This window comes from Lissotriton helveticus, chromosome 3_1 (assembly GCF_964261635.1).
Source record: "Lissotriton helveticus chromosome 3_1, aLisHel1.1, whole genome shotgun sequence".
In the NCBI taxonomy this organism is placed as follows: domain Eukaryota; kingdom Metazoa; phylum Chordata; class Amphibia; order Caudata; family Salamandridae; genus Lissotriton; species Lissotriton helveticus.
Window position 1 is genome coordinate 470001290 of NC_136061.1, and position 14422 is coordinate 470015711.

Consider the following 14422-nt stretch of genomic DNA (forward strand, 5'->3'; position numbering starts at 1 on the left):
GGGGTAAAAATTACTATTCCCACTCTAGAGAGTGCAACAGTAAGTAAGTAAGTAAATATTTTGTTAGCATAGTTAATTAAAACCATTGCAATACAAAAACAGAATAAAAGAATTGTTTAAAACGACGTGTATGTTAAAAAAAACGGCATAGCGCAGACATGGCTTCTGTAATATAGTCTCATGTGCTTTCATTTTACATGCTAAAAAGTGCTTTGGCAGTGAGTGCAGTTTTATTTTAGAAGCAGTTTAAAAATCAATTTTAGGCATTTTGTTTTCCACTGCCTTCATGAATTTCACAAAGCTGCAGCTCAGCTGGGGATCCTGAGATGAAAAACAGGTAAGAACTGCATTCCTTCGTGTGCGTATCCCATAGCGGATAAAGTGGCGCTTCAGCAGGTGTTTCCGTTCGTCCCGCAACTTCTCGCAGGAGCATATCAGGTGCAGCATATCCTCCTGCATAACGCAGCAAAGCCGACAGAACGAGCCTGCTTTCTCTTTTAACCAGTGTGGAAAGTGCTGAATGCACGGTAGCAGTCCTAACCTGTACCTTAGAAAACACATTTTGGTGGTTTTAGCATAGAGTGCAACAGTAAGGAAAGCGTTGGATAGCGTATGGGTAACAACTACTATTCCCACTCCAGTGAGTGCAACAGTTGGGAAAGTAAAGATTTAATATATTAATAAAAATAAATTAAATATCAATACCAAGAAAATATTAATTAAAATAAATTACCAATTTAATATTATATAATAATGAATCAATTGAAAATACAAATTAAAAAATACAATTAATTACCTATTAATACAAATTAATGACCATTAATTAATATATTAAAAATAAATACAAATTAACAAATAAAAATGATTTACTTAATTACAATTAAATTACTTCCCCCCTATTGCCCTAAAAACCCACAGCCCAATACACAAAATAAATTATTAAAATTAACTTAATTATCAAATAATCAATTAAGAAAATTAAATTACCAATTAAAAATTAAATACTTAATAATTAAATAACAATTCAAAATCAATACCAATAAAATAATTAACATATTTAATTAATTACAATTAAATTACTTCCCACCCTATTCCCCTATACACCCACAACCCGCTACGGAAAATAAATTAATTAAATTGACATAATTATCAATTAGTCAATTAATAAAAATACATTACCAATCAAAAATTAATTACCAATTAAACATTAATTAATTACCAATTAAAAATTAATTAATTACCAATTAAAAAATAATTAACAATTAATTCAAAATAAATACCAATAAATAAATTAACATTTTTAATTATTTACAATTAAATTACTTCCCACCCTATTCCCCTATAAACCCACAAACCGCTACAGAATTAGATTACGCAAAAATTAAATAACAGAAAAAACACTTTAAAAAATTAGATATTATTAAAAATTTGATATATTTTTTTATATTTTAATATCTATATTATATATTTCGATATTTTATCTTTATATATTTTAAAAATCGATATTACTTACTTCGATATTTTAACTTTCTATATTTTAAAACTCGATATTACTTACATCGATATTTTGACTTTCTATATTTTAAAAATCGATATTACTTACCTTCTATTCGATATTTTTAACAACTATATTCTGTCCATTCGATATTATGTCCATTCTATATTTTTTAGTCGATATTATGTCCATTCGATATAAAAAGCTCGATAATTAGCACCGGTCACAAATAATAGGATATAACTTAACAGTCCCTCCCCATGGCTTCAAACACTGGTTGTAGGTCAGAAGCACAGTACAATTAAAAGTGAGTGAACTAAACTGGCAAAGGAGCTGAACACCACTGTCTTTTAAACTAATGCCTTCCGACACTGAAAGGTGGCCATAATAGAATTTTAATGAAAAATTTGATTTGCAAATACTGGCAGCATGTCATTAGACCACTTTTATTAACAGTGACCACTCTTATTAACAGTTAGCTACTCCGATTGGAAGCATAAAAAAACCTCAAACTCATGGTCATTAAGTGTAAAGGTCTTTTAAACTTATAACAGACTTAAACTGGAATTTCATTAAAAAGAAAGTGGTGAGAGTGCGAGTTATGTTTACTTTAGGGATGAATTTTAGTTTCCGAGATGACTATAATTAGTGATTTTAAGTAATGTTGATCACTTAAAATTCTATTTTTCTACTGACATTTGGACCTAACCACAACATTCCTTTAACCTTTAGCTTTATCAGTGAATTTTTAAGGATTTCATTTTAATGTGAAGTAACATTGTATAGCCGGAAAGAATTCCACCCCATGACACTCATGGCCTCCAGCTGTCTCCAGTGTGGGGTTGGATTTGATCCATGCAAAGTGCCGGGACCCTGCTCGTGCCCAAGCCCACTTGGGCATGCATGATAAATAAAAGGTTGTCATTTTAATTAAGGCAGAGCAACTGACTTTATGAATGTGTCAGAACACAAAACTGAAAAAGTAGGCCTATTTGCTTTATGGAGTGGTCAGGATTTCAACATATGTAAAGCACATGTTCTGTGTTTGACAAAAAACAAACCAAAAACTATAATTAAAAATATATTTTATTAATTCACACAGTTAAATGTTTAAAAAAAAGATTGTCATTAAAAAATTAACAAAGCTACATTTTAAAACATTCAAATAGTCTTTGAGTCTTTAGTAAACATTTGTCAAGCTACAAACTGCAAGCTCAAGTCCAACCACAAGGGGACTAAGGACTTGAGTTGAATAACAGAGTTGCAGGTAGGAGTGCTTTGATAAGGTCTTCTGTGGTCATGGATTTAAGGACCCAGAAGACTTGCACATTTTGTGGATGTAGCTAGGATCCTGCTACACTCCATACAGCTCCCCACAACATTAAAGCAAAAGCTTGGTGGTGTCTGTTCCATTCTAGGGACACCACCAGACTTCAACTGTTGTATTATTGGGGAGGGGCCATGAACCTCCCTCCCTAAGCGTTTAAAGGACCCAGAGAAGCCATACCCTGGTACGGTATGCATTTACTGGGAGGTGGGCACGCAGATCCATTCCCTGACTATTAACAGGCTAGGGGGGACCCCTTTTGAGATTCATAGGTTATCTCTTTATCCTATAGAAGGGTTCCTCATGATCAGTAGGGAAATGTGTTGAGAAATTGAAAAGGAAAACCTTGAAACTAGACTTAACTTTAAAGATCAGCAGATACCAGATAGTCGTCTTAGACATCATGGTCAGGGTACAAGATAACATACTGAGTACCACACGCTATCAAAAACCAACAGTAGGTAATAACCTACTGCTTGCCCTGATCAGACACCCTGAATCGATAAAATGGAATACCCCATATGTGGAGTTGCTGAGAGTTAACTGAAATTGCAGTACCAAATTGAATTTTTGTGAGCACTAACACGCTTTCTAGATTTCAGGAGAAGGGGTTTTCAAGGTTGATTCTCAATAGGGCTGTCCAAAAGGTGGTAGAGGAGAAAAGAGAAGAAACACTGTATGAAGAACCACACAGAAGGAAGACGACAAGGACAATAAGAATAGACTCATCACGCCATTCAATAGGCAATCAAGGGACTTGGAGGGTTTAATGAAGAAACACTGGAAAGTCCTCAAATGTGACCGCTTTTAAATACAGTGATCAGCTACGGACCTTGGATAACCTACCATAAAAGTCACTCTCTGAGGAACATACTTGAACACAGTGACATCAGTGTTACTAAGAATTCCAAGCTAGGTTGCATTAAAGTCAATGAATGCAAGGACTGTAAATACAATAAACCTGTCAAGGAATATCCATTCCCTTCCAGAAAAAAAGCAAAAAGAGATAGGCCAGTACCTCACAAGCAGCTCTAGCTATGTCTTTATGCACTCATGTGCCTGTCTGGGAAGAAATATGTAGGCAGTTCAGTGCATCAAGTATAGAAGAGGATATAAGAATATATGAGAGGAGAGATAACCTTGAATTGCATTATCCAACTCCTATTCACTTCATAGAAATACACTTTTGGAATATGGCCCTTCTGGGCTATTTTGCTATTTAACAGATTGACCCGCTCCGGGCTCGTGACGGAACCACTCCGTCGCGAGCCACGGGCGCGCTGTGCTAATGACAGAGTGGTAGAGCGCCTGTGCGGCTGAATTGATGAGCAGACGGGGCCGCGACGGAACCACTCCGTCATTAGCACAGGGCGCCCGTGGCTCCTAACGGAGTGGTTCCATCACGAGCATGGCGGCGCCGCGCACCCCCTCCTCTCCCCCCGATGGCCGTGGTGGAATTACCGCCGCGGCCAAGTGGTTAAACAGACAGAGGTGGTCACCAAATTCTTCTTCTTAGAATGAGAGAATCGATGTATATAATAGACTTAAAGATAGAATCCCCAGAAGTTTGAACACATAGGAAGAGATGACTATGCACCTAGGGGATGGAGCAGTAATCTAAGTTTTGATTCCTGTGACTTCTGACTCTGTGTTGTAAATATGTTTTAATCTAGATTTTTCTGTTTTTTTACACAGGAGAGGAGGAAGTGACTCTCATACCAGCGACAAGAGAGGCATTGGATATCAAGTTCAACACTTTACCCTTTTCTTCTTTGGAACACTGAACACTGCAAGAAGTGAACCACATCACAGCTATGAGAATTTTAGCTCTTAGGAAGCACAAACAGTTTTGGAAAGACATATGGGTTAAAGTTCCTCTGAAAGCATATGGGACACATACAAGCTTAATCTCCAGCATTGTATTAATTAGGGGTTCTTCATAAAACACAGCCCCGCTTCCTTATTGATAGTAAGTTGGCTACTTGGACTTTAGGATACAACTGGAACATACAATTTGACATAAATGCATTCACAAGATAAACATACCATTAAAGCCAGACATATGACTGCGGACTATATTAACTTGTGTTTAAAATGTATATTTAATACTCCTTTATTTGTATATAAATACTGGTATATTTAGCAATAAAGGATAAATTGCGATGTGGTTGGAACAAATATTACTGCATGAACTTGCAGTGAACCAATACTAGTGTGCAGACTACTGAGTTAGTATTGATGTGAATTTTTTTTTCTTTGTGTTTTGTTGTTTAAGAAGATAAAAGAACAAAGTGTCCACTAGGACTATATAAATGGGGTGCACACTGATAATTGCTGTCTACTTCAAAATGACTTCAGTGATGGCATAAACAATTGTCATTAGGGGGTCTACAGATTTGAAAATATATATGTGTCAAAATATTAATGACTGTGTGTGCCCAACAACCAATGTCAACACTAGTTTTGTATAGCTGTGATGTTCAATACTCATAGCTTCTCCATTCCAAGATTGTGGCACTTTATACCTGCTTTATGTAGTCCTTTGCTGATATTAGTCGAGCACATGATGGGTGTCATTTTGATGTGCCTTCGATGTGAGCAGGACTGCTTGGGTGCCAAAACGCATTATATGTTGCTGGCCATGGACAAAAATTTCTAAAACATCCTTTAAAAACACTAGGCCCAATTTCTATGTCGGCAAAAATCCATCGGACAGATTGTTGGAGGCTTTTTGACAAACAATCATGGTTTCCCTCTGACCGCCGTAATTCAATACCGGCAGTCAGAGGGAAACCCATAGGGGGATTACTCTGAGATTCCAACAGGCTCAAGGAGCACATCGGAGAGTCAAAATGACACATACTCCCATAATAACTGTGGAGGTCGGGATTATGATGCCACTTTCCCATAGCCTTTCCATGTCGGCCTTTCTGCATATGAAAAGGTTGTCAGAAAATTACATTGGGGGCCCCTAGTAGGGTTCCCATGGCCCGACAGCCTTTGTTATAAGGCCTGTGGGCCACCACCCCTAAACATCCCTGCACATGGTGCCTGCCACACGGTGCAGGGATGTTGTAAAACATCAATTTTGCAATTGTAGCTTGGCTGCGGCCTTTTCCACCTGCTGCACAAGCTACAATTGTAAATTGTATGATTCTGACCGCCCATAGTGTGGTCACATTCAAATCCTGTGGAATGAACTGCCAACCTATAGTCGGGCGGTTCCATTTTGCAACTGTCTCGCTTGGATGCAAGTACGAATTACATCTTAATGAGGCCCATTATTGTTTTTTTATATTTATTTATGAAAAAAAGTTTAAAATGATGCTATAGTTCAGTGTTGAACTAAAGTAAAGAAAGTACGAATTCAAAACCAAAACACCACTGAAATTCACCAGTTCTTTTATTTTGTCTGAGCTAACTTTAACTTGTGCCCCTGCCATACACTGCTTATGACCTCACATATCATATCACTCATGGCATGTTAAATGGCATAATTGATGACATTACTGCTGACACCTCAAGTTGTATAATTGGTGCCGGCGTTACTATTGGCTGATGACACCCTTCTGGTGTCAAAAACCCTGAAAGCCTGGAATTATTGGTAGAAAGATTCAATTTATTTTTTACTACCAATGGGCTATCAATAAATGCTGACAAAACCACATTTATGGCTATCCACACACAGACAATTTTGAGGAACCGTCATACTAGGGGGAGTCAATGTAGAGACAATCTCAAACTTGATTATTTGGATATATGCCTCTCCAATACTATCTCTTGAAACAGCCAGGTCACCAAGAGTAGTTTACTTCTTAACTACAAGGCAGCAGCCTCATTGAATTCTGCTTGGAATACATCTTTTCATCCCATGTCCTCACTGTTGGAAATCTGGAGAGCCCAAGCTGTGGCTACCAATGGCTCTGAACTATGGGGCTACAGCCATGTTAACCCGTTGGGTATTGATGAAAGCAAATTTCTGAGAACCGTACTTAGACTCCAACTTGGCACACCCCAGGTTTTTTAGAGTGGATTCAAACAAATTCCCTATTGATGCTATAGTGAGACTGAAACCAATTTTATACTGGCTGAGATTATAGCTGCTCCCAGAGCTGGAATGCTTTAGAAATGGATCGAAGTGTATTATTTTGACCACACTGTGTGCTAATACTTTGCCATGGCTCCGCTACATCAGGGAATAGCTCACTGCACTGGGGGGCCCAGACCCTTGGCAATGCCCAGAGGGCATCTCTGTCTCCTCAGAGGGGCCTTCTGGACAAACAAATGGAGGAAGGTATTGGAAACCACCACCAGTGGCAGTCGTGCTGATTCTCTACTGTACCAAAACAAGGTTCGAAAGATTTCTGTATTAAATTGACATGCCATTTACAAGGTCTTCATACATCAAATTCAGGCTGGGGAATCTGTCACTCGCAGTTTTTATCAGCACATGGAGATCCCACCAAGGCGTGAGTGCTGTTTATTCAGTATGTGGCACAGCACAGTAAACAGATGCCCACTTACTCTTTTTTTGCTCCGAATATACTAAACGGTGAAGACGCTGAATTTCCCCCTTGTGCAGATGCCTTGGAACAAGCCAATATAAACAAACATTGCACATCTGCAAGTCAGAAATAGGGTCTTGTGTGGTATTCTCAATAACCAAATTTCTAGAATCAGTTTGGCCCATCCGCACTAGGGGCCATATGTATCAAGGAACCATTTTGCGATTCTGTAATAGCGATTTTTAAGAAATCGCTATTTCAGAATTCCAAAATGGTATGTATCAAGAAAAATGCAATTATTTAGCAATTTCTTGATATTCCTTAATTGCGAATTCGCAAATTGCGAATTCACAATTAAAGAATACTTTCCCATTCATTTCTATGGGCCAGGAGGCCCATACGAAGGAATGGGAATTTTCTCTCAATTTGCGATTCGCAATTTACTAATCGCAAATTGAGAATAATTGCAAGGGTGCAGGGGTGTCCAAAGGACACCATGTTGCACCCCTGAAATAAGCATAGGTGCACATGTGGTGCACATACATGCCCCAAGGGCATGTATGTGCATCACATGGCACTTTGAAAAATGCAAAAATTTGCATTTTTCAAGGAATTCGCAACTTACCACCAACTAGAAGTTGGTGGTAATTTGCGATTCCTTAAGGCCATTAGCAATTATTTTGCCTTCTTACATTGCATTTAAGGAATCGCAAAATTTGCAATTCCTTAAATGCAATCGCAAAATAAGGAATCGCAAATTTTGCAATTCCTTATTTTGCATCGGGATTTCCTTCATACATATCATTTTGCGAATTCGCATTCGCAAAGGCCGACATTCTGCGAATTTCGGCCTTTGCGAATGCGAATTTCAATGATACATATGGCCCTAGGATATTTACGCAAACACTAGAACTCAATCGCTGAGATTAAAAAGTTGAATATAACAAAAATTGTGCTACAGTTACACACCATCACCTGGCAAACCCCCAAACATAATTATAGAAGAATAGATTTACAGGTTACAAAATTTGAATTTATATAACATTGCCCTCAAATTTATGTTTTAAAGTGTGAAAGTTTTTATTCAGATTGTATTTACACCTACAAATGAAATATCTTTTATTACGGTTTAGTGCCTTTGGAACATTTAGCTTTGAATCTATTTATTGAAGTTTTTGTTTATTAATTCAATGTGACTTTTATTTTATCTTGCTTTTAAGGACATTAACCGAAATAAAGTATTTACTGAAATATTATTAATGGCATTACTGATGACATCAGTAATAACTCCTCAGTTATATACAGCCTAGGGTATACAGGTAAGTTGAGACCATTGAAATAGCATAAGTTATATCATCAATCATGATGATGCAAATTATTTATAGCTAGCTCAGTAAACGATAACTTTTAAATTTTCCGAGCATTTTTCTTTTTTTCTTTTTGTATTTTCCTTATTTTAATACCGAACTATAATATCACTTTAACCTTCGTTTTTTTCAGTGAATGGTCTGGGGATCATCTTGCAATTAAAGAGCAAAAGTTAGTATAGTGTTTAAATCAGGCACAAGCAAATTAAATGGAAAGCTAATACAATGTTGTAAAGAATGACACTATTTTCATTAGGAAACGGTCCTTTCGGAAATATAGGCCCTCATTTTACCTCCTTAGTTAGTAAAGCAACCACACAACCTTAACTTTCTTACCAGGGCTATCTCATTGAATATTTCATTTAAAAAAACTTGAGCAATGAACATAATAAGAGCTCCTCTGTCTATTGATATACATGGAAATAGCAATGTCAGGGCAAATCTAAGAATGAGTCAGTTCTGAAAGCAGAAAAAAGCTAGATATTAGGAAGAGGTTCCAGGGGCTCTACTTCAAACAATAATATTAGTGCAATGGCCCCCTCGATCCCGTGGATCAGGGTGCCACTGCTCCTGGTGCATAACTGGGAGATGCTCATCTGAACATACCATGGACGAGCACTGAGCAGGTATGAAGAATGCAGGGTGGTAGTCGTACATATTGTTGTGGACAATAGCAAACGCCTTCAACGCAACACTGCTTTTCATTTGACACTCAGTGCAGGTTGCTTTCTGTTGCTGGCTCTTTTGTCATTCAATGTGAGACACCTGCACTTTTATTACAAACTGAATGTCCGAGGAACGTTGTTTACATCTTTAAGCTAAACTGCTTATTGTAGAGCCAAAATTCAAAGCAGATAGACAGTTAACACATTGTTTTATAGTGAGATAGGTTTCGATCACCCATCAGTGCTTCAAGCAACTTCTGAAATATAAAATCAAGTGATCTGCTTACGTGCACGTTTCCATGTGTTAAATATAGTTTGTAAAGGAGTGGGCCTCTCTATAGTTTAAAAAAGTTATCCATATTTTTTACCATGCAGCGGATTATAGGCCAGATGTTCGAGATTTGTATTTTGCATTTTTTAAATAGCAATTTCATAGGAATCGATATTTACGAAATGCAAAATGGTATGTACCAAACTAGCAATTTCCTAATAACGATTCCTAAAGAGTAGACAATCACTATTAACAGCCTGTGGCACTGCAACATTTCCTTAAGACCCTATATAGGAATTCCATTACCACGAGACTTAAGGAACAAGTGTGAGCATTTCTGTGCCTTTTTTTAGGCTTTTGTAGCTTTTGTGGGAAGAACAGGAATTCCACTTCAAAAAGGAAAAAACAACTTGTGCTAGTTCCTTAAGCCTCATGGTAATAGAATTCCTATATTAGGTCTTAAGGAAAGGGTGCAGTACCACACGTCGTTGCTAGGTGCCCTTAGTAACAGCCTGTGGGACTGCACCCTTTCCTTAAGACATAATATAGGAATTCCATTACTATGTGGTTCAAGGAAGGAGTGTGAGCACTTTTCCTTCTTTTGTGGAATTTATTTTTTTATTGTAAAGGCTACAAATGATTAAAACCCTCACGCTCGTTTCTTAAGGCTCATGGTAATGGCATTACAATATTATGTCATAAGGAAAGGGTGCAGTCTGACAGACTGTTACTAGGAGTCCCAGACACTTAGTAAAAACCTGTGGTACTACACTCTTTCCTTCATGTGGAATTTCTTACTTTTTTTATTTTTATTTTTTATTTTCTTTATTAGGTTTTGTAAACTAGTTCACATGAATGCACGGTACAAGATAAACAACCTACATGAGTCAGTCGATTAGTCAGCCACAACTATTAGCATATTGCACAGTAGTGTTGGTTCTTCACTTCAAGTACAGGCAAATCATTGACGACACAAAAACAAAGGGGGAACATTATGCTCTGACGTCTCGATGCTGCAGCCTGTGCAACCTGTCAACCTTGTTACAATCAGAAGTCACATTTGGTAAACAACTGACGTGTTCAAAGTTGATGCAGTGACTATATTGCGTATGTTATCAAGGGGACTAGATTCACAGCGTACTACTATTCATTATCTGTGTTTTTGGCTTGTTTAGATGCTAGGTGTTGCGTGTATAGACCCCAGAAACATTTTGGTCAACTTTGGAGGGTGGGGGGCAACAGCTCATTATAAACATCTGACTGAGTATTGCAGTAGAGCAGATCCTGCTCCCATTCTGTTACCACGGGTACAGGACCTCGCATCCAATGCAACGCTATCCTGCGCTTAGCCAATATTAATCCCATTGAGACTAGTTTCCTGATGCCCTTATTGAAAGGCTTTGTGTATCCCAGGAGCGCTAGTAGAGGGCCTGGGGACATTGATTGTTTGGTGATAGCAGTTAGTGTGTGGAAGATCTGTTTCCAAAAGTCAGCTACTGTGGGGCACAACCATGCCACATGCAAGAAGCCTGCCTCCGCCTCCCCACATCGTTCACAACAGTCAGTTTCCTTAAACCCATACGAAATAGTCTCTTCGGGTGTAGTCATTTCTTACTGATTATGTACGCTGCTGGCATAATTTTAAACAAAAAAAACATTAACATTTGCAACACCAATAGCTCACATTTTCACGAATGCGAGACCTATTGCATTGCAAATGCTCGTTTAATTTTGTACATGCATTGGTTTAGAGTCAAAGTTAATAGCACTTCCTAAATGCCCAATCCACATTTAGGAAATGCTTTGTGCATGTGCTTTAGGAATTGCAACTAGGTAATCTATATTTGCGTTTCCTAAATCGCTGTACAATTAGCAATTTCTACTGGCTCGAAATCACAAATTGCGACCAGATTTTGGTCTTTGTACATATGAAAAGACTGTTTCTTTGTGGGCTGAAATTGCAATTCAGCCTTTAAGAAATGCAAAACGTATTTGTGAATACGGCCTCATGCATTACTTTTAAAGTTTAAAATCAGGCCACTCTTTGAAGGAAACCCCAATGAAAACTTTTCAGAGCAATGAATGAGTTAAGATTTGCTTGGTGTATGCGCATGTTTCAGCATACATAGTAACAACAAGCATGCCCACCCAACATTTCTTTTGGTGGTGTACTGTAAAAGAGTTTGGGCAGATTTCAAATGTGCTGCACTATATTGCGTGTAGTGGGAGAGAGGAGCTTAGAGTCATATTTAATATATATGGCCTGCTGCTACTCTCTACCCCTGCACTGGTGCAAAGGTGTGTGTGTGTGTGTGATGTCTTACTCGTTTTTCTATTTTAACTGTAATTATTTTACCCTTCCCGTAAAAAATCCAAAGTTTGGATAATTTTTAAAAAAGTTCAGACATTGGCGGTGTGCTGTACTTTTTGTAGCACTCAAGCAATGTATTTACTCTTTGGAGCGCAAAAATATTTTTTTCTAATTTTACGCCTCCCAAGACGAGCAGTTATTGATTCTTCCTTAGCCCTCTCCGACAATTACAGTAACGAGGGCTTTGGTTAAAAAAGAAAAAGAAAATAGGTATTTAGGCTGGAATGTTAAAGTATCACCCATGTGATGCCCCCTTGATACAGAGTGGCGCAAAGCGGTGCAAAGAACTATTTACCGTATACAGGGCCCTCCTGCAGCACAACAAAAAGTTTTGCATTCGAAAATAAATATTCTTTCAAGACATTCTGCCGCTTTTGTCACTTTGCGGCGGCGCAAGTCAAAGACTTCACACATTTAATCCGATGTGTGAACGTGTGAACTGCACTGAAAGGTTGTTTAAATTTAAAAGTGTGTTGCTGCCCTACGGTGGTCATTTCAAGCATTACATTATCTAAAAGTGCGAACTAAAGATGGTTTAATGATAAGCCAATGTAAATAAACATTCAAACATGCTGCTATTATTTATTTAACCAGTGCTCGGGATGAGCAATGCCGTTTGCCTCAAACTATATCATGATTGTTTGCGTCTCTTGATTTTTACCTATGCTTTCTAAAGAACTCTTCTGCCTTTGATGCTTAACATAATTATGTTAAAATGCACCTGGACACTGAACAACATCGCTGGAGTTAAATTAGTTTGCAGCAGTCGCCCCTCTCTAATGTTTGTAATTATAGTTTCCCAGAGTTCATACACAAAATACTGCTGTTTCCTGGAAAGATTACTTCCGCTGAAACTTCATTCTCGACATCTGTGATAATTAACAGTTGCTAATGAAATATGCACAAACGACCCCTGCACCATCCAGAGGAGCATGTTTAAATGTGGAGGGCATGTATAATGCTTCTGAATAACTGGTAGGTGATTTAAGCATGTGATGAAGCCAGGGGAAGTGTTGGTGGCGGTGCTATCAATAATGCAGCAGGTGCAGTAGCTCTCGCGCCCTGCGGTGTGCGGGGCCTACTCCACTCTAACTAGTGGTGTTTCTGTGATACCAAACCAGGAGATTACTGCGCGAATGTCTCTGCTTTCATTAGGGCGCATTTCCCCCTCTCTACTTCTCAGTGAGAAGCACAGACAGACAGATTGAAGAAGCGAGCAGAGGGCAGAAAATAAGGAAACTAAAAACAGAGCCTGTGCTGTAAAATCACCATCCACCACTTAGACCCTCACATTTTGTTTTAAAATTTACAGAATATTATAGGAGGTTTATCTCTTGTATTCAAAGTTAAGTACACTCTAAAACAAAGAAACAAAATCACAAAACTAATGGTGGTATTTCAAGTGAAGGAGACAGAGGGCATATACATTTGGAAGTTAAATGAAATGCAGCAATTGTGAATTAAAGTAATTTCCGTACCTGTGCGTTGACCAGGACAGAATCATTCATTGCCAGTAGTATACCGCAAATCAGGATTATCCAATGTGGATCCATCGGTGATGAAATCGATTACTTTAAATGCGTTATTTTCCCTTCCTTTATTCCTCCACACAATATATCCAGCTGAAAAGCAGCCAAGTCTTTGTGATATTGAGAAGAAAAAGCGGTTTCCACAGCTGACAAACTTTAATCTCTCCGTTTCCAGTACTACAGCTGAGCACAGCGCGTTCACTTGTACTCCCTCCCGAATAGACAGCCCGTTGACTTCCTGTGGTGGTTAGAACAGAGAATGACAAGAGCAAAGTAGCCTCCTTTTCCACTCCTCGCCGTCAGCGCTCTCGTTAATGCGTTGCCTTCCATCACCTGGCACGTTTTATTCCGATCCATGGCGATGTGTGGACGATGCTGAAGAGAGAGAGAGAGAGAGCAGCCGCAGCGTGAGCTCTCCCGCCCACCCCTCCCACGCCAGAGCTGAGTTTTTCGTCTGCGCTCTCTTTCGATGCACCCTGCTTCAGGTGGCTGAGTCAACGTGTCAGGCTCCCCGAGACGACGTGCTTGATGCAGCCCACAGTGGCAGCGCTCACTCTCGCCTCAGAAGCCTCTGAACGCAGTGCTGATGTCTCTTCAGCGAATCAATTCTACATGCCTTCACTGGCTGACTGAAGGCGAGCGCAGTCTAAAAGGAACGTTTCCGCAAAGATGTATATGTTTAGTTAACTTTAGGATCTAAGGGCCAGATGTAGGTAGGCTTTTACCGGGTGGTAACGGCCGAAAACCGGTAAAATCGGCCGTTACCGAGGAAATGAGATGTAGGAGGCCGTTAATTACCGATTTTTGAAAATCCGAGTCGGAAACATACCGACTCGGTAAGAATGACCCGGTAAAATTACCGTGTCGGAATCTACCGTATACATAAATACCG

General features: G+C 38.7%; 1 protein-coding gene across 1 annotated transcript in view; it reads right to left on the bottom strand.

The window, feature by feature from the left end:
- Nucleotides 1–13679, bottom strand: part of PTH2R (parathyroid hormone 2 receptor) — a 1143807-nt gene extending 1130128 nt beyond the window's left edge. Inside the window, exon 1 of the mRNA XM_078683683.1 lies at nt 13480–13679. Coding sequence (XP_078539809.1) covers nt 13480–13554 — 75 coding nt within the window. The 5' untranslated portion in view covers nt 13555–13679. The remainder of the gene's footprint in view (nt 1–13479) is intronic.
- Nucleotides 13680–14422: the final 743 nt, after the last annotated feature.